Source organism: Prosopis cineraria, unplaced genomic scaffold (assembly GCF_029017545.1).
Source record: "Prosopis cineraria cultivar Desert tree isolate PC_DT_omini unplaced genomic scaffold, ASM2901754v1 PC4, whole genome shotgun sequence".
Lineage (NCBI taxonomy): Eukaryota > Viridiplantae > Streptophyta > Magnoliopsida > Fabales > Fabaceae > Prosopis > Prosopis cineraria.
Window position 1 is genome coordinate 214590 of NW_026555335.1, and position 27125 is coordinate 241714.

General features: G+C 36.0%; 1 protein-coding gene across 1 annotated transcript; it reads left to right on the top strand.

The window, feature by feature from the left end:
- LOC129309327 (calpain-type cysteine protease DEK1) lies at positions 1–26168 on the top strand. Its single transcript, XM_054950871.1, is given in 33 exon segments — positions 1–344; positions 439–594; positions 1810–2060; positions 3753–3935; positions 4088–4223; positions 4314–4444; positions 4552–4666; positions 4757–5774; positions 5968–6078; positions 7625–7683; positions 15097–15259; positions 15951–16224; positions 16323–16473; positions 16578–16689; positions 16827–16992; positions 17093–17163; positions 17250–17341; positions 17475–17637; positions 17843–17914; positions 18273–18650; positions 18723–18762; positions 18765–18837; positions 18922–19219; positions 20802–21121; positions 21395–21746; positions 21898–22218; positions 22298–22402; positions 22555–22683; positions 24145–24525; positions 24601–24738; positions 24924–25160; positions 25244–25690; positions 25784–26168. Coding segments are annotated over 31 exon segments (6471 nt in total). The 5' UTR covers positions 1–344; positions 439–469; the 3' UTR covers positions 25550–25690; positions 25784–26168.
- Positions 26169–27125: the final 957 nt, after the last annotated feature.

Genomic DNA, 27125 nt, shown 5'->3' on the forward strand with positions numbered 1-27125 from the left:
CTCCAGAAAATCCTTTTCACTTCCCATTCACATTCTTTCACAGTTCAACCGGAACAACGGAGAGAAGTAGGGTTTTAATCTTTACTCTTTCACGCTGCAACTATCTGAGATACCTAAAGAAGATAGAAACAAAATAAAGCAGACAAGCGCTTCATTTTCTTGATTTTTCTTCTTACTCTCTTTCTTGCTAACCCTAGCTTCACTCTGCAATTAATTTCGTTGTTTATGCTCTGCTAAATTCTTGCCCCAAGCCCTAGCTCCCGACTTCAGAGGCCATTTCCAGAATGAACCATTCCTTCTGAATTCATCATCATGTTGTTGCAATTTCAGCTCGCTACTGTCAAGTAGGTGGAACCCATTCAGTTTCCTACTACATTCTACCATTTTCGACCTTTTCTTACTGTCTTCTCTTTGTTTACTCTTTCTGAGTTTGACTAGGTGCATGTGCTGTATTTGAGAAGAGGAGGCCATGGAAGGGGATGACCGTAGGCTCATGTTGGCTTGCGTGATATCTGGGATCCTCTTCTCAGTTCTGGGATTGGGTTCCTTCTCCATACTGTGGCTTGTGAACTGGAGGCCATGGCGAATTTACAGGTGCCGTTTAAATTTTGGACATCTTAATCTCTTACCACAATTAACTGGATAAATTTATTAAATGCAATTTCAGAATTCTACTCTGTTGCTTTACTAGACCGTGTGTGGTATTAAGCTGTGTCTTAGGGTTGCAATTAAATCATAGAATCTTTGCTGGCATTGGCTGTTATGCACTCTAAATGAATCACTTAGGAAATACTTCACTAATTTTTATCCTGAAATTTTGGAAATTTTGGATTCTTTTATCATTTGGATGCAAATATAAAGGTGTTTTCAGAATTCAGATCTAGAATTATGAATTATCTAATAAGGTCCATTCCATTCAACGCACGTTTAAACTCTGTGAGCCTTTTGATGTTTAAATAACTTTAAAAACAATGGTTCTATGCCTGGGAAGCACAATGGAGTATTAATATAGACGGTTTCTAAGTGATTTGCTGCTTTTATCTTCATTTTCTCTAATCTGCGGATTTCTTTTTAATATGCACGGTCGTTTTTGTTAATAATAACAATGTTGCTGATGGAATAGATCCCAAGTGCAAAATAAGCAGCCTAAAAGGGTTCAACTTGATAAATAAGAAATGTGCATCCTTTGGCTTATTACTGGTAGGCTTCAATCTCGCCTACATTGATCCCACAGTTGACACCATGGAAACAACTTTTGTTTATACTTGTGCTTAACTGGAAATTGAAAAAATCGGAGCATAAGTAGCAGGACAGGAGGTGCTGAAGAGACTTGCGTAGTAATTTCAAAAGTTATTTTCTTTTAGTATCTTACATCAAATCATGGAACAGCTAAGGCAAACCAAATTTCAGGGTTGTAAGTTATCAAATATTATATGGTGGAAGTCATCCATGACTAGGTTGTTGTGTTCTTTTATATTGGCAGACATTTGGAAGATGGTTTTGTGAATATCAAAGATCTTGTCAATAATTTTGTATTTATGTTAGAAGGTTTATATATCATTTTGGAGTAAGGGTGTTCAATGTTTGTGAGTTTGGCTATTTTTTTTTTCAATTAAAATGTTTTGATATTATTGTTGCATTTTGGAGTAAAAGTTTATTGAAAAATGAAAGGAAAGGTATTGAATTGTTGGAACCCTCTTATTAGATTCCTTTCATTTTTCTGGGATTACGTTTAACTCCTGGTTGTCTAGAGAACATCTTTTAGAAATCACTTTCCTGGAATTTTTACTTTGAAAGTTATATTTTCAGTTGGATTTTTGCTCGGAAGTGGCCAAATATCTTGCAAGGTCCTCAACTTCATTTGCTCTGTGGTTTGCTGAATCTGTCTGCATGGATCATTGTTATTTCTCCGATTCTGGTGCTTATAACTTGGGGTTCCTGGTTGATTGCAATATTGGGTAGAGACCTGATTGGTTTGGCTGTAATAATGGCTGGCACTGCTCTATTACTGGCATTCTATTCAATTATGCTCTGGTGGAGAACACAATGGCAAAGCTCAAGTATGTATCTTCTTGCTCATTTATTACGTATTCCATGTGATGCAAAACCAAAATTGCTAATTTGTTTTGGTCAAGATTCAAATGCATGTTACGAAATTTTGTTTATGGCTTAGCTTTTGAAGTAGATGTATGTTACTATGTTGCATTATCCATTTTATGCAAGCTGTGATGTTTAATCAAGTTCAAGTACATGATTATGTTATATGTTTTTGATATGTTTTTTAAGTTTACTAAATCAGATTGTCCCTTTACTTTCTTTATTTTCCATTTTTTGTTTCTCGATTGGTTTTTTTGTTTGACAACTGACACTATAGCGTTTTAAAAGTTACTAGTCCTTTGTGGCTTTTATATTTTGTTTTTGGGAATTTTATTTTGACATATAAAATGCAAGTAAATGTTCAAAGCATTATTGTTTTTTTTTTAAATTCGTATTTTTTTCTTGGTCATGATGGAAAAATGGTCATAACTAGGAAAAATCTTATTCCTTTCTTTGCTGGATTCTGATGTGGGGAAATAATGAAATTTTAATGGTCTGCTGCAAATTCATTTTAGCTCCTCTAGAAATTGAAGGATATTGTATATTTCAATGGAAACATGAAAAATTGAGTCACTTGTCTTGACAATGCCATTTGCATCTATTATTTTACAAAAAATGACTTTCTAATGTCGTGGTTCCTCAGTTTGTACCCATTTATAAGCTTGTTGTGCTAATCATAACTAAGGGTAAATTGAAGCAGTTTTCTGGGCAGGCATGTATTACAAACTACGCAATGATAAGTGTGTGGCTACAAATGGAAAACCTAGTTTCTTTCTTATAACTTCATAAAGAAAGTTGACAAGATTATGATAACAAGTGCATAGTTGTTTGATTGTGTATTCAAGGATAATATAGTACTATGGTCTTTTTAATGTACTAATTCTTGTTTCACTGTGCTGCTGTGATTTATTGGCTCCTTATTTTAATTAAAGATGAAATGGAGGAGAGAGAACTGCATCAAATACAGTAGTGCTATATTGTTACTCTCTCTAACGAGTTATTCAACTAAGTTTCTGGCTTGGATGATTTAATTTGCTCCTGTAAGGAAATGTTCTGTACTGCAAGAGTAGTTTTGGCTGGAATTATTGTCTTAATTGGATCTTCAATCTGCACTATAAGTATAGTAAAAGCATTTCTGTCAAAATATTGGCGCAGCTGTAGCTGTAGCTGTAGCTATTTTGTGATTGAAATATCAAGTCAACAATAAATGTAGATGTAACTGACGGAGGAGGTGACTTCATGGAAAGTTGACATAGAATAGAGTATCATTGGTTAGGATATAAATAAGGTGATGTTGTGAGATGAGTTAAGTTCCTCAGAAATGTAGTTGTGTTGAAAATATTAGGACAAACTAGAGGAAGCGTTTTTGCTTATTTAGATCTAATGTCAAAGTGGTTGATGCTCAAGCTTGTTTACATCTGCAGCATAGTACTTGTTGCTGTTATTTATGTTGCTTCATTGTCTAAGTTATATGGCAAGTTGTCTAAAATAAAAGATATGAACAGGGAGAAGAGATGAGGTGCAGATCAGACTCAAAAAGTATATCTAGATGCTTCATTTGCAATGATGATATGTCTGGGCATGTTGATGATATTGTATTCAGTTTCATTGTGATTTTTATATCTCAAGTTAATTTTTACATTTCTCATTGACAGGGGCCGTTGCCGTTCTTCTTCTTCTGGCTGTTGCCCTACTTTGTACATACGAACTTTGTGCAGTATATGTTACAGCTGGCTCACATGCATCTGAGCGTTATTCTCCTTCAGGCTTCTTTTTTGGAGTGTCAGCAATTGCTTTAGCAATTAACATGCTGTTTATTTGCAGAATGGTTTTTAATGGTATACTTTTTGTAACACCTGTTGTTTTATGAATTACTGTTGTTATTGGATCCTTTCTTGATTATGGAGACATTGTCTTGTGAAATTCCTTTGAAATGGGTATTTATTTGGTTTTCTTGTTTGAGGGATTCTCTTTACCTTGATCATTGCAGGAAATGGTTTGGATGTGGATGAGTATGTACGAAGGGCTTACAAATTCGCTTATTCTGATTGTATTGAAATGGGTCCTTTGGCTTGTTTACCTGAGCCACCAGATCCAAATGAGTTGTATCCTCGGCAATCTAGAAGGCAAGTTCTTCTAGATCTTGCTGTAGCTTTCACATTTCATATTTTTGCCTTGCTTTCTTTCATGTTTCCGTGGTTTTTCTGTTTTTCCAGGGCATCACATCTTGGACTTCTCTATCTAGGCTCATTATTAGTTCTTGTTGTTTACTCCATCTTGTATGGTCTGACAGCAAAGGAGGCACATTGGCTTGGATATGTTACATCTGCTGCTGTTATCATTCTTGGTATATTATTTATCTGTGTTTTTTATTGACTCTGTTGAATGCATGTTTATGTTGATAGCAGTAAAAATTCTCAATTTGTCTTTTTCTGCTCATTTGTTGATCTGTAGACTGGAATATGGGAGCTTGTCTTTATGGTTTCCAACTTCTTAAAAATCGTGTTGCTGCACTGTTCATTGCGGGAATGTCTCGGGTGTTTCTCATTTGCTTTGGTGTGCACTACTGGTTAGTGTCTTTAGAATTGAGTGTTGCTGCCTTTTCTTTTACTGCATTTGTTACTGTTTTTTTTGACATATCTCAGCTTTCCACCTTCAGGTATTTGGGCCACTGTGTCAGTTATGCTGTGGTGGCTTCTGTACTTTTAGGAGCTGCTGTATCTCGGCACCTATCAGTCACAAATCCATTGGCAGCAAGGAGAGATGCCTTGCAGAGCACAGTGATTCGGTTGAGAGAAGGTTTTCGTAGAAAAGAACAAAATAGTTCATCTAGCTCTTCTGAAGGCTGTGGCTCAAGTATGAAACGCAGCAGCAGTGTTGAAGCTGGTAATCTTGGCAATGTCATTGAAGCTGGCAGGAGTATGGCTGCAGCTGAAGGGAGCAATTGGAATAGTGTTCTGTCTAAATCTGCTAGCTTGCAGGAGGGAATCAACAGTGACAAAAGTATAGATAGTGGAAGGCCAAGTTTAGCATTACATAGCAGCTCATGTCGCTCAGCTGTTCATGAGCCTGAGGGTGGAATCTCATGTGCTGATAGAAACTTGGATCCCAATAATTCCTTGGTCATTTGTTCTAGTGGTGGTCTTGAAAGTCAAGCGTGTGACTCTAGTGCATCAAACTCTGCAAATCAACAAACACTCGATTTAAATTTAGCTGTGGCATTTCAGGAAAGGTTGAATGACCCTAGAATCACATCTATACTGAAAAGAAGAGCAAGACAGGGTGATCGTGAGTTAAGTACTTTGTTACAAGATAAAGGCTTGGATCCTAATTTTGCTGTGATGTTGAAAGAGAAAAGTTTGGACCCAACTATTCTGGCTTTGTTGCAAAGGAGTAGTCTTGATGCAGATAGAGATCATCGTGACAATACAGATATTACCATTGTTGACTCTAATAGTGTTGACAATGCCATTCCTAATCAAATTTCATTATCTGAAGAATTAAGGCTTCATGGATTTGAAAAGTGGCTTCAATTATCCAGACTTGTATTGCACCACATTGTGGGTACTCCTGAGCGAGCTTGGGTCTTATTTAGTTTTGTTTTCATCCTTGAAACCATCACTGTTGCTATCTTCCGTCCAAACACAATCAAAATTATTAATGCAACACACCAGCAGGTGAGTGCTGAGGCTTTCCCTGGATTAATTTCTGATTTGATTTGTGGGAATGGGCTTGCACACTATTGTTATGAAAACCTTACATTTGTTTTATTTTTGCATTAATAGTAATTTGTTCAGTAATATACTATTGATTTTGTTATTTCAAATGATGTACTTCCCCTGACATCGTCTGAACCCTTATTCCTTGTAGTTTGAGTTTGGCTTTGCTGTGCTCATGTTGTCTCCTGTGGTCTGTTCAATCATGGCTTTCCTTCGATCACTTAAGGCAGAAGAAATGGCCATGACATCAAAACCAAGGAAGGTACTAGTATGACTATTTTATGACTATGCTTAATTTTTCTACCTAAACTGATGAATTTAACTTTTTAATCTGTAATCTAGTTGATCAACTTACAATTGCTGTTTTTACTTGCCTAATGCTTCTGTTGAAATACTTCTTATCATTATAGATGCTGCTATCAGTTTTTGCAGTTTGTGAGCCTTGTGAAGTATGTTCTCTTTGAGTCTGGTAAAATTATTTCGGGAATAAAACATTGCTTGCATTCCTGAAGATGGTTGACTTCTAAATTTGGTCTTCCAAAGTCTAGCTTTTCTAATTTAGTTTCGATCATTTTTCCCCATTCAAATGTCCTTCCATCTGTTAAAATCAAGGGAATTAACCTCACAATATAATACTCCTTAGGTTAAAACCTATTGGGAAAAATTATTGAAGGACTAGCTTTAGACAGGCATGCTTTGGAGAAGCTAAGTGAGAAATGACTCATCTTTAATGAATGAAAAGGAATAATCTACTTTTACAGTTCTTAGCTTTAGGTGGGAATCCTGATTTTTCCACTGCTATTAGTCAACTAGTCAAACAGAGTCAGTGAGAATAGGAGAGAATGAACTTCTTGTTACATCATTCTAATCCTAGTACAAGAGCTCTAACTCATATCTGAGTGAGCCAAGCCTTACAACTATTTGTGGGCCTGGGCTAAGGGTCAATACTGATATCATAATACTACAATAACATTCCTCCCACTTCTGGTTTGAAAAAAATTAACAAGAAAGATAATAGAAGTAGCAAGACAAACAATAGCCTCAATTTTCATCTTCACCCTCTTCCTTCATTAATGAATATGAATTCAGGTCTCTCTAAATTCTCGAAATCTAATCTCTGATCTTTGTTGATTGGTGGGTGTCGTTTTGAGCTTCGCAACCATGGCCTATGAAGAGAACAAAAGCTGTGGAAGAATATAAAATAACAGAAGAAAGAAGCAGATTTTACAATAGAGAGAGAGAGGGAAGTGATATTAAAATTAGCATCAGATTGAGAGAGATCGAGACTTTTTGTTTTGAATCTATAACCGTTAAATGAGTAAATGCATTGTATACATTTTCTTGAGGGGGGAAAATAAAGCTACAGTCTGGTCCAAGTTGGATGAGCCTATGGAGTCAGCCCATGAACTGGACAGGCCATATGTTCAAGATGACTAATTTGTCAGCTTCGGCCTCTTGTTCATGCTTTGACCTGGCCCCACCAGACGAACATGGCTAGGTTGGGCTGATTTTATTAGGCCTCTTATGCCAATGCTCAGGCCTATTCTTAGTTCCTCAAAATTTATAGGATGCTTGTGGTGGTTATATTATTAATATTATTTTAAACTCTTGTATTCAAGGCAACATTGAGATGCATTCTTGATGGCTGCTTTATCATGTTGATGAGCCTTGTTCTTTATGCCTGGTGTGTATAACTAGTTTTGTGTTTTTTGGGTGGGGCTTTATGAATAATGTGTAATGTTTTTCTAATTCTATTGGGATTTAGTGAATACTAATAACCCTTCTCTCTCCAAATTTGCTGTCTTCAGTATGGTTTTATTGCATGGCTGCTCAGCACGTGTGTTGGATTGTTGCTTTCCTTCTTGAGGTATGCCCTTCAATTAAATGGTTTATAAATTACTTATTACATGCACTATTTGCTTATCTTGCTGCATAAAATATTTACTTTCAACTTTCAGATCCTTCATTATCATAGTCCCTATGATCATTTTCTCCAAACTCTACTGAAATACTTTCCCCCACCCTTACATTATGCTTGGGAAGTCTTGCGTGTTAGATTATAGAAAGATAGCTGTCAAAATAAATTTTAATTTAGTTGTTTTTATATAATAATCTTTGGTACATTTTTTTCGTTTGTTATGTTAGGTTTCTGTTTTGATGCTATTCTTCATGCCTATCATGCCATCACTTATGTTACGCGCCTTTTTATTCTTTTATATTTTCTAAGATGGTGTACAAAATTTAATCCTAACTGCCTTTCACAGGATATGTGCTCTTTTGTTTATATCTATCCCTTTATAATGGAGTTTACTCCTTTCTGAAATAAGTTATACAGTTTAATCAAGATGCAAAAATGTCGTGCACAACTGGGATTCATATATTTGTATAATTATTGTTTCAGAATTTTTAGACATTATTTTATGAAATCCAGTTATTATTGTGGTTAATGTTCATCATAGGCATTAGTTTGAGATCCTGATTAGCTTGAAACATTTGAGATGAGAGGCTAAAGGCTTATGGAAAATACAACGAAGACAAAAGACATCAGAAGGAGCTGGCCTGGGGGAAGAAAAAAGAGGGTTAGGTACTTAATTGTCACATGGAATGTGTATGAGTGGGGTGAGCTGGAGGGAATGAGAGAGATTGTGGTTAGAAGGGGTTTATTGAAGATATTGGAGGGAAAAATACTTCTATGTTCATCACTGAATCATTCAAGGGAATATATACAAATACAGAGAATCAAAGCAGTAAATATAGGCCATAAATCATGGGATAGGTTGAGATATAGGGAAGAAATATGATACAATGGATCTGGGCAGTTAATAACATATTTACAATAAATAATATCTATTTATAAATACTAGCTTATGGACACTCTCTCTCAAGTTAGATCATTGATGTTTATCATGTCCAACTTGCTAACAAAATATTCAAACTTGTCTCGAGCCAATCCCTTCATAAGGATATTTGCGGATTGTTCTTTGGATGGGATGTAGGACAATCGAATAACACCTTCATCTATTTTGTCCATGATAAATTGCTGATCAATCTCAACATGCTTGGTTCTATCATGTTGAGCAGGATTATGCGATATGTTAATGGCTGCTATGCTATCTAAATATAATTTAATTGGGAGATTCTTACTTTGCTTCAACTCCTTCAAGAGTCGCTTGAGCCAAATACCCTCACAGAATCCAAGAGCAATCTCTCTAAGTTCAGCCTCAGCACTACTACTAGGAACAACACTTTGTTTCTTACTTCTCTAGGTGACGAGATTGCCCTACACAAATGTGCAATACTTTAAGGTAGACTTTTGGTCATCTTGGTCACCTACCTAATCAACATTTGTAAACATCTCCACATTTCTCTTATTTGATTTTTTAAATAATAGTTTGATACCAAGTGAACCTTTTAGATGGCGAAGAATCCTGTAAACTTTATTTAGATGTTTTTGCTTCGAATCATGTGAGTGTTGACTAATCACGCTTACTGCAAATGCGATGTCTGATTTGGTGTGAGAGTTATATCAACTTTCCCACCATATGCTCTGGTATCTTCCCTTATCAACCAACTTACTAAGATCTTCATTTGTACTGATCTTGTCCACTCTTACGGGAGTATCATTTGGTCTGCACCCCAATATGCCTGTTCGCTTTAGGAGATCCAGAGCATACTTTCTTTGAGAGATGTAAATTCCCTTCTTTGATTTGGCCACTTCCATCCTCAGGAAGTATTTCATTTCTCCAAGATCCTTTATCTGGAACTCTTGGGCTAGAGCAGCTTTAACGTGGTCAATTTTGGTTGTGTCATCTCCAATGAGAACAATGTCATCAACATAGATAGCTAGAACTGTCATTTTTCCTTCTCCATGTTTGTGGAACATAGTATGATCACTTTGCCCTCGAGAGAAATTTTGCCTCTTTAACACTCAAGCAAATTGTTCAAATCATGCTTGGGGTGATTGTTTTAATCCATATAATGACTTCTTTAGCCATCGCACTTGGTTTGATTTTTTTCTTGGAACTTTGGAGGCCTTTTCATATATACCTCTTCCTTGAGTTCACCATTCAAGAACACATTTTTGACATCTAACTAATTGGCAATGTTTGCAGCTAATGACAGCAATACCTTGATGGTATTCAACTTTGCCACGGGTGCAATATATAATTGATCCTAAAGAGATGTAAGAAGCCCTTAATGAGTCTGGCCTTATATTTTTCCAGACTTACATTAGCCAAATATTTAGGGGTGAAAACCCATTTACAACCAATTGGCTTTTTTCCTATAGGAAGATCAACAACTACCCAGGTGCCATTTCAGTCAAGGCCTCCATTTCTTCTATGACTGCTTTCCTCCATTCAGGTATGGCCAGGGCTTCATCAATGTCATTTGGTACCTTGACACTATCAAGGTGAGCATCAAACGTGCAACATTTTGAGAAAAGTGCTTGGTAGGAGATGAACCTTTCTATGGGGTGTCATGTGCAAGCTTTAGGCTTCTTTCTTACTACAATATGAAGATCTAGATCTTCTATTTCTTCTACTGCTACCTGCTCATTACTATGACCAACACCTTTGTGGGACTTGTCGTTGGTTTTGACTCTTGGTGAGTGCTAGGAGCTTCGGGCATAGTACCTATCTTGTGTCTTCGTGTATAGAACTTATCAAGTTTCTTGGTGGTCTCTCCCCTTGGGTTAGACTTTTTTGTGTCATTAGGCACCTCCCCACTATCAGTGTCATAGGGAACAAGTTCCAAAGGTAATAGATCAGGTTCAGGTTCATTTGTGGGCTTCAATTCACTCCAACTCTCCCCTTTAATTGAAGACCCATGGTAGTGAGGGACTTCTTCATGAAAGGTAACATCGCAGGTAACAAAGACATTTTGTTGTAGGGTCAAAGCACTTGTATCCCTTTTGAGAGGCAGAGTAACCGAGGAAAATGCACTGAATAGCTTGGGGGTCAAGTTTATTACTGTGATGTAGGTGGGGCATAGGGGGTGCAACCAAACACACGGAGGGGAAGGTTATTTGTGAGATAGGATAGATTATAAATGGCATGGAGAACTTGTAAAGGAGTTTTATAAGACAACGTTCTACTAGGTAGACGATTGATAAGGTAAGTAGCATTGAGAACAGCATCGTTCCAGTGATATTTGGGCACATGGCTACTAAGCATAAGGACTTTAGCAATGTTAAGGATATGGCGATTTTCTCTTCCCGCAATCTCATTTTGTTAAGGACCACAAGGACATGTGCTTTTATGAATGATGCCATGATCTTTAAGAAAAATGGAGAGATTTTTGTTGAAATATTCAGTGCCATTGTCACTGTGAAGGATTTGAATGTTCGTGTGAAATAGTGTTTGAACCATTCTGTAAAGGTCAACACAAGTTTTATAAAATTCAATTTTACCTTTCAAGAGGAAACCCAAGTTACCTGAGTGTGATCATCAATAAAGGATATAAACCATTTAGTTTGTGTTCGGTTTAAAGTCTGAGAGGGACCCCACAAATCACTATGGATTATAGTGAAAGGATGGGATGCATGATAATGAAGACTAGGAAAGGATGTGAGATGATGTTTAGCACATTCACAAGAGTCATAATAAAAAGTAGATGAGTCTTTATTAGAGCAAATTGAAGGAAATAACTGAGACATAATGAAAATTAGGATGGCCTAACCATTTATGCCATAACTCCAACTTACTAGACCTAAGGGGAGACACTTTATTACAATTTTTGACACTCTTACCGTCACTTTCATCCGAGCAGTAAAGCCCATTGAGGTCTCTAGCACTGCTAATCGTCGTCTTTGTTGATAGATCTTGAAATAAGCGATGGTTAGCAGGGACAGTAGTATGTGATGGAGCCCAGATCCAAACAAAACTAAGGTATCCTTTTATTGAATATACAGCTCAATAAAATAGTAATAGAAGTCTATTACAACTTATTTGCAAGCTATAAACAGACTCATAATGGAAATAAGATATTGAAAGTGACAAAAACTTAGCTCACACTCTAACAAGGCCCACAAATGGATTATACTCTTAAAGCATAAAAGAACTTCCTCTACCCCCAACCTGGCGTTTGAAAGACCAGGCACCCTCCCTCACAATACTCACTTTTTGCCTGCCTTGTTGAAACGCCACTCCCCAAATATATACAGCAAATAGTCCTCTTTGTCTCTCTTCCTCTCTTGCAATCCTTACGCACTCCATGCCTAGGGCTTGGCCCATTGGATAGGACTCATTAGCCATGGGTCCATCAGCATGTCAATGTGCATTATTTGCCAATTGGTTCATAGATAGTAAACTGCCATTAATAGATAGTACACTTTAACTTGTGAACATGAAGAACATTATGTAAAGCTAAAGGTAGTAGAAATACAAATACTGCCATTACTAGCCACCAAACAATTAGAATCATTGGCAATTGTAACAAATTTTTTCTTGCATGTGATATGTCGCAAAAAATGTATTGTTATTGGTCGTATGATCGAATGCACCCGAATCTACAATTTAGCAGTTACTTGTGCAATGCACTTACCTTTCATGGTAGCTAGTGCTTGAGAGAAATTACCTTGTTTAACCACATTTGCAGCTGGTTTGTTGCTTTTCATAGTTACAACTTACAAGCATTTCAAAAATCTTGTTGAGAGGATCATCTTGTGAAGCCAGGTTGGGTTCCTCGCCCTTGGATGCTTTAGCTACTTTTAAGTTTTCCAATCAGGAGGTTTTCCTTGCAAATCCGGGCAAGTGTCTTTTTTGAGCTTGACCTTGCTGTAATGATTGCAAGTAGGACATCCCTTATTATTCTTTTGCCTGTTGGAATGCACGGCAAGTGTAGAAGATGATTCGGGCAATGTAGAATGTGCTGTAGAGTCCCCTTTTAGCATGACTTTTTGCCATGATTCTTCCCCTTTTAGTATAGCAAATGCCTCTCGAATAGATGGGACAGGTTTTGTGCTCAAAATTCACTCTCTTGCATCATCAAATATGGCATTCAGACCTCTAAGCAACTAAAAAATAGCTCCTTTTCTATTTTTTTTTTTTGGGATTTTCCAACGGCAGTATGGCAGCACTATGTATCATCACTCATTAAATCTAGTTCTTGCCAAATAGAGGTCTTTTCGAGATAATTCTCACCCGAACTTCAACCATTCTAGATAGAGTGAAAGTTTCTGTTTTATCTCAAATACGTGGGAGACATTTTCTCCATCGTTGTAGGCTTCATGAATAGCTTCCCAAATACCTTGGGCAATAGAAAGAAGCATGAAGCTTTTTTTAATGGCCGGAATCATAGCATTTATAAAACGTGAAGAGACTAGGGCATTTTTAGATTTCCACTTCTTTCAAGGCTTGATGTCAGACGTTGGAGGGCAGGAGAGTCACCTGAAATCATACCTAGTTTGGTATGATCTTCGAGAGTGAGTGTCATTAAGTGTGCCCACTCGCGATTGCTCTTGTCATTCAACTTCTCTAGTTCGATTAGAACTGCAAAGGTTGCAAGGCTAGAAGAGACAACTTGTGTGGACCCATTTGTGTAGGAATCCTCTTTCACTGGTGGCGTTTGCTCTTTTTGAGGACTCATCTCCTACTCTGTGTCTGAAGAGGAATCGTATTCTCCTTCCTTTTGCTTTGATACCGTGAAGATGCTTGAGGGAAGAATACTTCTATATTCATCACTAAACCCTTTAAGGGAATACATACAAATACAGAGAATCAAAACAGTAAATATAGGCCATAAATCAGGGGACGGGTTGAGATATAGGGAAGAAGTACGGTACAATGAATCTGGCCCATTCACAACACATTTACAATGTATCAATAAATATTTATTTATAAATACTAGGTTATCGACATTTATTTTGGAATTTGAAGTTCGAGAGGATGTAAGGAAAAAATGAGCTCAATGTGAGTAGAATCTCTAGGCCTATGAGAGCCAAGGAGCATTTTTTGCCCCCTTTGCAGCTTCTTTGATTTTTTTATTTCGGCATGTTGCTATGTTTTGCATTAGTTATTGTAATAGCCTTCTCTTTTTGTTGAAAAGGCTTTTTTTTAGTTTTAGGGCTTGTTTGTTTAAGATTAAAATATAAATTGTTTTTTTTATAGTTTAGAGATTTTATAAAAAAAGATATTATTTTACGTTTGGTTACAACAATAAAAAGTGACTATTAGTTATTTTTAAAATTTATGATGTTTCTTGATTTTTGTTTTATAAAAATGATTTATTATTTAATTATTTTGAAATTTTATGATATTTTTGTGTCTCCTATATTTTGAAAAGAGAAAATTAATCATTTAATTCTTGTAGTATTGATTCAATTGTAACTCGATCCCTAAACTTTAACTCGTTGTAACTTAGCTCTTATAGTTTTAATTCGGTTGTAACTTAATACCTGAACTTTGCTTCTTGTAACTCAATCCCTATAATTTCAACTATTTAAATATTGGTTCCTATATTGTAAAAACTAAAATTATAAAGGTTAAAAATATTTCAAACTTCTAATATTTTTAAAGTTTAAAAGGGTTTAGTAATTTAAATTTTAACATAATTTTAATCTTTATAATATTATTTTTTAAGATACGCGGACTAATATTTAAATGATTAAAAAATAAGGATTGAGTTGCAAGATTCAAAGTTTAAGGACTAAGTTACAATGAGACAAAGTTTAGGGATAGAGTTATAACTAAGTCAAAACCACAAGGATCGAATGATTAACTTTTCCTTTATAAAATACTCTCTCATCTATTGCATCTGATTATTTCCTTAAAATAATCAGATATCTGCTTGGTTTAGATTCTGATTGTTTTCAAAAGTTAAAATAAACATCATAAAATAGATTTTTTTAAAAAAATAAGTAATTTTTTTTTTAGGAAAAAAGCTGAAACAAATGGGTCCTTAATCTGGTTTTGGGGTTCCATCAGATTCATACCAGGGCCTATAAAATATATCCTCTCAGATTTTGCAGTTTCCCTTGTTCAACTTGCTCTAGACTTATGATAAAGTCTATACCACACAGAGACTTTGAGCAACTCCATTCTTAACAAAAGAAGTTCCTTTCTAAAAGTATCAGCATGGATGCCACTGACCTTCCTGAAACAAATTATCTCTTGGACTGGTTTCATCTTTATAACCTTGTCAATTTACTTTCTTGACATGATATATTTGGTTGTGTGCGGAACATGCTCACTGCTTGTAAATGCTTTTTCTTCAATTGCATAACTACAGGTGCTTTTGTGTGCATGCTATGCATTAATATCTGTCTGTATGCCTTTTGCAGTAAATCATCTGTTCTCCTGGGGTTGTCCTTGACTATGCCACTGATAGTAGCATGCCTCTCTATTGCCTTCCCTATATGGATTCGTAATGGTTACCAGTTTTGGTTTCCTTATTCGAATTGTGCTGGAAATGCAGAAAATGAACTAACTCCTGTGAGAAAGGAGGTATGTTGTTCACGCCTTTTTCTACCCAAAATAAATGTGCCAGCAAGCTATGTAAATTAGATGACCTTTATCTTATATTTCAATTTGCATGCCCATTCACTCCCAAAAAGAAAAGCTAAGGAGATAGTGCTTTGATAGGAGATGAATGACTGCAAATGTTGAAAGTGAGAGTTACAAGTGAAGCTTCTGGAGGAAAGCAACATTCAAATCCTCCTATCTAGGGAAATAGACTGAGTCTAACCTATCAAAGTTGCTATGAAAACACCCATTTTGGGGACTTATCAGTTTGGCATTGTTTGGCTCTTGGCAGTGCTTGAATAAACTTTTTGTTTTCACTGAAGAGCTGTGGCATGATGGGATAATTTGGGGGGAAAAAAATCTCCACACGTGGTGGTTGAGAGTAGAAAGGAGCATCTAGATTTGTGAAATTGACCTCTACTGGATTTGGTGACTTTGATTAGAGCGTATTTTATTATTCTCGCTAGAAATTTTTTGTTCAAGAATGTTGTCAGCCATTACTCATCATGCTATTTTCCAATGAAGCTACTTTTGTTATTATTGGTTACAAACTGGAAATTTGTTGTTTTGATAGTTAAGTACCTGAGGGACTTTAACGGCTTTGTTGCTTATTTAATTTTCGATAAAATTTCTTGTCAATGCATAATTCCTTTTATTTCACTTTCTTTGTTAGGGCATTGTTCTTATCATTTGCATGTCAATATTTGTGGGATCTGTGCTTGCTTTGGGAGCAATAGTATCTGCAAAGCCTTTGGATGATTTAAGATACAAGGGATGGAATGGTGATCAGAAGAGCTTTGCTTCCCCTTATGCATCATCTGTGTACCTTGGCTGGGCAATGGCATCTGCCATTGCTTTAGTTGTTACTGGCGTGCTGCCAATCATATCATGGTTTGCCACATATCGTTTTTCCACTTCCTCTGCTATCTGTATTGGAATATTTGCAGGTAATGGATCCCTATATATGTGTGCTTGTACATTTGTACATTTATCATTTATTTGCTGCTTGTCCATATTTTCATATATAATACTTTCCTGGATGCAGTTGTTCTTGTAGCATTTTGTGGTGTGTCCTATTTAGAAGTTATCAAGTATAGGGGTGATCAGATTCCAACAAAGGGTGATTTCTTAGCTGCTTTACTTCCTCTAGTCTGCATTCCAGCAGTTCTCTCGCTTTGTTCTGGTTTGCTTAAGTGGTTGGTAACCTTCTCATAATTGTCACTTAATCATATGGTAAAGGCACACACCTGTAGCTTTGCAATAGAATGGGTGCCTGACCTTTGAATATATCTCTTTTCAGGAAGGATGATGATTGGAAACTGTCCCGAGGTGTATATATTTTTGTTATAATTGGTCTCCTTCTGCTGCTTGGTGCCATATCAGCTGTGATAATTGTTATTAAGCCTTGGACTGTAAGTGCAATTCTCTTCATTGTGTTTAGTTCAGTGTTTTACCTTTATACTTGAGTGACTAGACCTTGCATATTGTTCATGCTTTTCCCCTCTTTCTGACTGTTTTTGGTTGCCACCACTTCTTTTCCATTTTACAGATAGGTGCTGCATTTCTATTGGTTCTTCTCCTTATGGTATTAGCAATTGGATCTATCCACCTCTGGGCATCAAACAATTTTTATTTGAGCCGAACACGAATGTTCTTTGTCTGCTTTCTTGCTTTTCTGTTGGCTTTGGCAGCATTTCTTGTTGGATGGTTTGAAGGTGATGGCCATGTTTATCATTTGTCCTTACATTAACCACAAAATACATTCCATGAACTGACTGCTGTACTTGTGTCTTTGTTCTCACTTTCTCTTTTCAGATAAGCCCTTTGTTGGAGCATCAGTTGGTTATTTTTCATTTCTTTTTCTTCTTGCTGGTCGGGCTTTGACTGTGAGTACTGTATTAGTGTAGTCAATCTGTCATGATTAATCTTTATCAGAGTAAAGATTTTAATCCTTTTATTTTATATTTTTTAGGTGCTGCTTTCTCCTCCCATTGTGGTGTATTCTCCTAGAGTGCTTCCAGTGTATGTGTATGATGCTCATGCAGATTGTGGAAAGAATGTCAGGTTTATCCATTATGCCCCTTGCTGTCCCCCATTTTTTTTTCCAATAAAATTATCCTGTAATTTATATTTTTTTAGTGTTTACATTTTATCTTAAATTATTGCTCAATTTATCTACTTGTTTACGCTTTAACAGTATGGCCTTTCTCATGCTTTATGGGATTGCACTGGCAACAGAGGGCTGGGGTGTTGTTGCCAGTTTAAAGATTTATCCACCTTTTGCTGGTGCGGCTGTATCAGCGATTACTCTTGTTGTTTCATTTGGATTTGCTGTCTCTCGACCATGCCTTACTCTTAAGGTTTCAGTGCTACTTCTGTCAACCTTTAAGTGTTTGTTTCATTTGGATTTATCCACCTTTTTAACTGCTTCAAGTGTTTGTTTTTATAATTACAGATAATTATTTTTTAAGATATGAAAGAAAATGGCTTCTCATAATTTCCCTAATTTGTTATTTGGCATTAACCCTTTGTTTGAAGTTGATATAACCTTCATATGATGCACAGATGATGGAAGATGCTGTGCATTTTCTCAGCAAGGAAACAATTGTTCAAGCAATTGCTCGATCAGCAACCAAGGTGTGTTGTATTTTCAATGTGTTTGGATGGTTCCGCTGTGGTGTCATATCAATGGTTGTACTGTTGTTTTTTCTTGTCATGTTGGAGGAATCTTTGCGACTTTTGTCCTTTTACTGAAACAAAATTCTCATAAAATTTGGCTTCTAGAAATGCACACAATTTTTGGAAATTATGCATTACATATGTTTTCAATAATATGGGATTTTGTTTAAAATATATTAAGGTTAAGTTTTCTATATGTAGATTTCCAAACCTGCGGATAGTTAAAATTATACCCATACACCTGATGCAACTGACTGAACATTTTGCAGAGTGCATTTAAAATTGTCATTAATGATTGCCTGTTATTTCCTTGCAGACCAGAAATGCTTTATCTGGAACTTATTCTGCACCACAAAGGTCAGCTAGTTCTGCAGCACTTTTAATTGGAGACCCTACTGTTATGCATGACAGGGCGGGAAACTTTGTGCTTCCCAGAGCCGATGTGATGAAATTGAGAGATCGTTTGAGAAATGAAGAATTGGTTGCAGGATCTTTTTTTAGTAAATTAAGATGTGAGAGGACTTTTTGCCACGAACCAACCAGTGATGTGGATCACAGAAGAATAGTTTGTGCTCATGCACGAATTCTGGCTCTGGAAGAGGCTGTTGATACTGAATGGGTATACATGTGGGACAAGTTTGGTGGTTATTTACTGTTGTTGTTTGGTTTGACTGCTAAAGCAGAAAGAGTACAGGTAAAAGAAATTTCCTGCAACGTACTGCATGTAGGTTATTGTGTGAAAATAGTGACTCATTTTCTCTTGTAGGATGAGGTTCGTTTAAGACTCTTTCTTGACAGCATAGGGTTTTTGACCTGAGTGCCAAGAAAATAAAGAAGTGGATGCCAGAAGATCGTAGACAATTTGAAATCATTCAGGAGAGGTGCTGTTATGAAAATTTCATTTATACTTAATTGTACAATGCATATCTGTTCCTAAACAATCATTTTATATTTCATTCTTGTAGTTACATAAGAGAAAAGGAGATGGAAGAGGAAATCTTCATGCAGAGGCGTGAGGAAGAGGGTAGAGGGAAAGAAAGAAGGAAAGCCCTACTTGAGAAAGAGGAACGCAAATGGAAGGAGATTGAGGCTTCTCTGCTTTCCTCAATCCCTAATGCTGGCAGCAGAGAGACTGCAGCCATGGCGGCAGCAGTGCGTGCCGTTGGGAGTGATTCTGTTCTTGATGATTCTTTTGCTCGAGAGAGGGTTTCAAGCATTGCTCGTAGAATACGTTCTTCTCAGTTAGCTCGTCGTGCGCTCCAGGTTGGTGTACTTTCTTAAATTTTACATTCTCAACATTAGAAAAATTAAAAAATCTTTTTTCAGGTGATAGTGAAGACCACAAAATAAAAGCATTCCCCCATTTGTTCCTTGTCCTTGGATTAATTATTTGCATCCTCAAGTTAAAATGACCTTCATTATGAATTTAGAGTCGGTAATTTAGGCGGGCCAGACTTATTCAGATCGGGCTTAAAATATCTTATCTTATGTAAAAAGTCTATATAGCCAAGCTTGACTCTAACACCTTCGGGCTTATTCGGGTCAGCCCAAATATTTGAAACTTTTTAAAATATTTTTTCTCTGTTTTTTGAACCAATTTTAATTTTTAAATAACTCTGTTAAGCATAAAATATTATTTTGACTTTAAAAGAATACAAGAAAAAATAATAACTTATTAACTTTATACTTAAGCAACTCAATTGCTGTTTTGTTGTATTATGTGTAATTAATTAATTAATGTTTCCTTTACTTATAAATTAATATCTTAATTGTTTAAATATTGCTCTTATTATATCATGTATAAATATTTTATATATTTTAATTGAATTATATTATTTTAATTATGATCAAGTTGACCTTAATTCAATCATGGTTAGATCTTAGACCACTAACTTAAAATCATTGCCCTGATTAGTTCAAAGTTTTCAATAACTTTGGGTTAACTATACTTTTCGTTTTTAAGAATATGAGAAAAATAGTCATCATTATTTTATATAAAACAAAATCATTTAATTTAATTATGAGTAAAATACTTTTTTTTTTCTAGAATTGTTTTTTTCTTTAATTTTTTATGTTGTTTAACCGTTATATACAGGGGGTATTTACTTTAGTTTATTCTTAATTTTTAACCAAGTTTAGCATGGATGATAACCAAAAATTATCCAAGGACATTGTTCTATTTATTATGTTTGTCTAGTAGTAGAGTTGAGAATTCGTACGTGCTGGGATTTTATTTTTAATTTAATTTTTTACTTTAAAATTAACTATCTTATTTTATAAAAGAATGTAAAATATTTTTCTTCTATAGGACTCAAAAATTCTTTTAAAAAATAAGTGGGTCTTAAAGTATAAAAATCAATATTAAAATATATTTTAAATATTATTTTGAGATATTTTATTGATTAAAAATATTAAAAATATGAAAATATAAATATTTTAATTTTTTTAAAAAAATTATAGTAATGCACTCAAATATATGGTATTTGAATATAAAATGACAAAAATTAAAGAATTAATTAATAGTTATTATATTTTATATATATTTTAATTTTTTTTTTATTCGGGTTTGGGCTTGACCCAAATTACCATTTTTAGTTATGATGGCAACTACTGTTTTAATGTGAAGGTTATATAGCAATGCATCCTTGTGGTCAGAGTCTTCTAGTTAGTTTCTTTGTCTTCTGCTAGTGTTCTTCTCATGGGGCCTTCACCAACGGATAAAATTTTAATTTTTTGGATGTGTTTGCTGGCATTGTTTATTATTCATGGTCAGAGATTTTTTTTTTTCCTTATTATACTTAATAATGCTGTCCTGATTCTTGTTGCCATATAATATCTTTGGCAGACAGGAGTTGCCGGTGCTGTGTGTGTTCATGATGATGAACCAACAGCAAATGGTAGGCATTGTGGACCAATTGATCCTAGCCTTTGTCAAAGTCAAAAGATTAGCTTCTCCGTTACATTGATGATTCAGCCCGAGTCTGGTCCAGTTTGTCTGTTGGGGACTGAGTTTCAGAAGAAAGTTTGCTGGGAGATTCTGGTGGCTGGTTCTGAACAAGGTATTGAGGCTGGTCAAGTTGGGCTTAGATTAATTACTAAAGGTGATAGACAAACAACTGTTGCAAAGGAGTGGAGTATCAGTGCAACAAGTATTGCAGATGGGAGGTTGGACTTTTCTTTTTATTTTGTTGGGTCTTATGGTTTGTTCTCTAAAAATTTAAGTGATCACGTTTCTGAGTTCTGATTCTTGTTATTATGTCACATGCCTTTTAAGACTATTTTATGCATGAGGTGATGAGGACAAAGAAATAACTTATACTAAATACTTGTCTTGTGCTTCTCTAAATCCTTTTCCAAGCATGCTATGTTTGTCAAGGCATTGATGTTTCTTTATGGGGCCATGTGCTAATATTTCTGGGCTACTAAATTGTGATGCAGGTGGCATATTGTGACAATGACAATTGATGCTGATTTAGGTGAAGCAACATGTTATTTGGATGGTGGATTTGATGGCTACCAGGCTGGATTACCATTGTCTGTAGGTGACAGCATTTGGGAACAGAGCACAGAAGTCTGGGTGGGAGTTAGACCACCTACAGATATGGATGCATTTGGAAGGTCAGATAGTGAAGGAGTTGAATCTAAGATGCATATCATGGATGCTTTTCTCTGGGGAAGGTGCTTAACTGAAGATGAGATTTCTGTTCTTTACTCGACAATGGCTTCAGCTGATTTTAGTATGCTTGACTTTCCTGAAGATAATTGGCAATGGGCTGATTCACCATCTAGGGTACACTCGTTTTTCCCTTTTAGGATTCAATTGAAATAGTGGGAATTAACTTTGGATCTTCTGTAAATACCTTTTTCCTAACATCTACTTTCTTTCTTCTTTTCTTTTTCTTTTTTTTTTGCTTTTTCCTTAATTTTTTATTCCATCTAAGGTCGATGATTGGGAGAGTGATCCTGTTGATGTCGATTTATATGATAGAGATGATTTAGATTGGGATGGGCAGTATTCTAGTGGGAGGAAGAGAAGGTCAGAGCGTGATGCAGTGGTTGTTGATGTGGATTCCTTTGCCAGGAGGTTTAGAAAACCAAGAATTGAAACACAAGAAGAAATTAATCAGCGGATGCTATCTGTGGAATTGGCTGTCAAAGAAGCCCTCATTGCTAAAGGAGAAACTCAGTTTACTGATCAGGAATTTCCTCCAAATGATCAATCATTGTTTGTGGACCCTGCAAATCCTCCAGCAAAGTTACAGGTTTTCCCCTTCAAAGCTTTGTCATATCTTCAGGTATTTTTTTTTAATTTACAACAAACTGATTTCCCCCCTTATATAGGTTGTTTCTGAGTGGATGAGACCAAGTGAAATTGTGAGACAGAACTGTCTAGATAGTCGTCCATGCTTATTTTCAGGGGCTGCAAATCCGTCAGATGTTTGTCAGGTTCTATAATTTTTTTTCCCATCTCATTTACAAGTCTTTGGCTGTAAATACCGATTCTTGTATTTTCTTTGATAAACTTTTGAATCTAATTTTTTTTTTAATTGTTTTACGTTTTGCAATTTTCCTGACTTGTATTTTTGTGCATTCAATAGGGCCGGTTGGGTGATTGTTGGTTCTTGAGTGCTGTTGCTGTTTTGACTGAGGTTTCTCGTATATCAGAAGTGATAATTACTCCAGGATACAATGAGGAGGGAATCTATACTGTTCGCTTTTGTGTTCAGGTAATGTTTATGGGGTGAATTTCACGTTGAATGCTTTTTATTTCTCGTCTTACTTAGATAATGTTGACGAATGACTAAGTGTTTATGAAGCATGGGCATGCCTGTATCAGACACGAACATTGCGATGACATGTCATTTCACAATATCCATAATCTTCTAGAATTGAATATGTATATTGGCTCAGCCATGGCTAGCAAAAAGAAGGGTTACATAGAGAGACTATAATTTAAACGGGTAATTTGAATGCTATCGTTTAATGTCATGCTTATTTAGAACGCATTTGAAAGACTATAGTGCAAGATGGTTGCAATTGAGGATGATGCCTGGTGTTTTTCTGGTAGAGATCCTTCTTAAAATGTTAGCATGTGCATTTGTGCTTAATTTCTAGGCATTCATTAAGATAGATATGACTTAAAGCTTAACTTCGTCAGCTGTTGAGGTTGGTCAATAGTCTGATGATTTGTCTTGCCTTTGCTGTTTTCCAAGAGAGGATAATTACTCAATGAAGAAAACTACCAACTGTAGGAAGGATAAACATTAATAAGTAACGGGTAATACCCTCCCCTTTCCTTAAAGAAGTCTAAAATTAAACAACGCTCCCCTGCTATAAAAATATACGCAAACCTCCCTTTGAACTGAATTATGAGCAAAATACCTGTATGGTTAATGTTTTTCGTAAAAAGTATAACTCATTAGTTTCTTAGAATTTTATTTTAATATTATTTATGTGTTGAAAACTATAATTTAATTCTAGTTTAAGTTTTAAAAAGTGACAGTTATTATGGTTAAATGTATATTTAATATTTATCATGAGGATGATAGATATTTTGGTGAAAAATGTGTAATTGTTGCTTATTTTTTATTGCAAGAAAGGTAAGCCTAGTGCGTGTTCTGATGTCAGGAAGGAGAGTATAGTTTTTCAAAATGGGGGGGGGGGGAGGGCAGTGTAAGTTAATTTTGGCATCTCTCAAGAAGGATAGATTTACCCATAATTAACATGTTGTAATAAGAGATAATTTATTCAATAACTTCGGGTTTAACTATCATGTAAGCTACATTCATTGATTCACGTGTATCATCCAATCTAATTGATTGAAAATGTTTTATTTCTTCTGGGAGGTCATAAATGCTTATTATCTGGTATGAAGTTGTGTCATTTGTCATTTGTCATGTCTGGAAATTTTCTGCAAGTCATTTGATGAGACTAATGGTGTTATTTTGCTAGAAGGCTTTTGTTTAGTTCTCGTTTTTTAGATTTATCAAAAGCCATATCTTGCTACTTGCCAGACATAACTGAAGCTAGTAAGAGTAGGAGGGCTAGAATCTAAATGCATACCATTAAAGGTCTCCTTTCTATACTTTTGCTCATGTGGATTTTGGCACACTCTGCATAATAACATCGCCGGTCTGGTATATGGTCTTCTGTCTTAATCAGTACATATTCTGGTTCCTAATATCTAGGGAGAGTGGGTCCCTGTTGTTGTTGATGATTGGATTCCATGTGAATCACCGGGTAGAGCTGCATTTGCAACCAGTAAGAAGGGTAATGAACTTTGGGTCTCCATAGTGGAGAAGGCATATGCAAAGTTGCACGGCTCTTTTGAAGCATTAGAAGGTGGGCTTGTTCAGGATGCTCTTGTTGACCTCACTGGCGGCGCTGGGGAGGAAATTGACATGAGGAGTACTGAAGCCCAGATTGACCTTGCTAGTGGTAGACTCTGGTCCCAACTGTTGCGCTTCAAGCAAGAGGGTTTCCTTCTAGGGGCAGGAAGTCCTTCGGGTTCAGACGTGCACATCTCATCTAGTGGCATTGTGCAAGGGCATGCTTATTCTATACTACAGGTAATGGGAGAAAATTCCCCACCACATTAATAATCCTAATGAAATCAAATGATCATTAATGTGATTCAATTTTAGGTGAGAGAGGTCGATGGCCATAAACTGGTTCAGATCCGAAATCCCTGGGCCAATGAAGTTGAGTGGAATGGCCCGTGGTCTGATTCCTCACTTGAATGGACAGATAGGATGAAGCACAAGCTGAAACATGTTCCCCAGGTTGTCAATTTTACTTTTCTGTAGGGGATTAGTCACATGCTTTGACCCCTTACTATTTATTTACAGCAGTCTGGATCGGTTCTTAGATTACTATTGACGAGCAAAATGTTACTTTATGCTATTGTTACCTTGTATTGTTTACATTTACTATAACCAAAAGTGACATCTTTGTCTGACTTTAACAGTCAAAGGATGGTATTTTCTGGATGTCTTGGCAAGACTTCCAGATTCATTTTCGGTCAATATATGTTTGTCGGATCTATCCTCCAGAGATGCGTTACTCTGTTCATAGCCAATGGCGTGGTTACAGTGCTGGAGGTTGCCAGGATTATGATACATGGCATCAAAATCCACAGTTCAGACTGAGAGCAACTGGGCAAGATGCATCGTTTCCAATTCATGTTTTCATTACTTTAACACAGGTATTTAACATTAAGTAGCGCTTATATTAGGAAAAAGACATCTCTTGGATTTTTTTTTTTAACCTTTTGTCATAATATTGTAGGGTGTGGGGTTTTCAAGAACGACAGCTGGTTTTAGAAATTATCAATCCAGTCATGATTCGTTGATGTTCTACATTGGAATGAGAATACTCAAAACTCGAGGACGACGCGCAGCTTATAACATATACCTACATGAATCAGTTGGTGGCACAGACTATGTCAATTCTCGAGAAATATCTTGTGAAATGGTTCTGGACCCTGATCCAAAGGGATACACTATAGTTCCTACTACTATACACCCAGGGGAAGAAGCACCCTTTGTCCTTTCCGTTTTCACCAAGGCATCAATAACTTTGGAAGCTTTATAGTGCCAGTGCCTAGGGATCACGTTTCCTTCTGTTACGCTGCCCCTTGGGCTGATTAAATATGATGCTCTGCAGAAGATTCTTGAATGCTTGGGTTCTTGGTGGATCATGTGTATGCTTGGGCTGATTGAATATACTCATCGGGTATATTAACATTTTCGAAGGTTTTTTTTTTTTTAATTATTATTTGCACATTCGCTAAAGCACTTGGATCTCGTTGAACACTGGCATTTGCAGGTTGTGATGATGTGGTGCCAAACGTCTGCGAATTGCTTATTCTTGGAGATGGATCCGAATCTACTGAAGAACCAAAAGGCAGGGCCATGCATGAATGGTTGGTGACAACAGCCACGCTTCTGCCAGCAGCATCGAAGGTGCTCGCGGGGTGTTCATTTTGTAAATATAAGTGGTACTATAAAGGGGTATACTTGTAACCATTTAATCAACAAGGCAAACAAGCCGAAGAGGAGATAGCTCAGTATGAATAGAAAATCACAACTCCTGGGTTCAGGAGGGGGTACACACAAATACTGAATGTAAATTCCACCGCACTTTGACAGTTGCAAAAATTTGTACAAAACATTTTTCTAGTTGCAATACAATACGCGTCTATCTGTACTGACATGTCGTTTAGACCAGTTAACATAATAGAATTTGGGCATCAATGACACATCTTATTGATAGGTATTATGCTGTTAAGGACTTCCAAATATATTTTTCCTTTCAATTCGAAAGAAAAGGGCAGTTTTAAAAGTAATATTTGGTTCCAAATACAACTCATCTAGCTATGCTAATACTATTTTATAACTCTAACCTTGACCTGTTCAAGGTAAGGAAAGTGATTTGGAAAAAATGTTAATAACGAAGCTAATGAATCAAAGTAGTTAAAAACAACTGCTACTTTTTTGAAAAACTATATCACTTGCTTATGTCAAGATGCATGAACCAATCACAATTAGTACTGAATAGGAGCCGTTAATAATGATTGTTATATATGGTCTTAAATTATAAGATTCCACGCTAGCAAGACCCAACCAATAAAAAATCTCTAAGCCGGTTCTCTTGATGTACAACCCTCTTTGAATCAAGTCCCATTAAAAAATCTCTTAATCTTAATGCCCTGATTTCCGGTGCACATGCATGTTAAAACACCGCAACAAATTTTAATCGTTTAATGTTAAACGAATTAATAACAGATCAAATTGTTCGGTTAGGAGAATGATCGATGTGACGTCTAAACTCTAAAGCCTTAGAAAGACAATTACATAACAAGGACAGCTTAAACAAAAATCTTATAGGCTGCCATTCGATGGAGACCTGTGAATATATTTGTATTATAGAAGATACTAACTGAACCCGATGAGGCTTGAGAAGAGTCAAACGAGTTTGTGTCAAAGGGGGCTCCGAATGATTTATTAAACCTATGTTAAGTTCTAAAACAATCTCATCATAAAAATAAGAACCAGTTCCTTCCACTTCAACCACATAATATATCACAAATAATAGAGCATAAGACGGTAAATGTTTTAATTTTCCCATAGCAGAAAATTCGCCTCCTGTTTGTGTGTCCATCAATTTA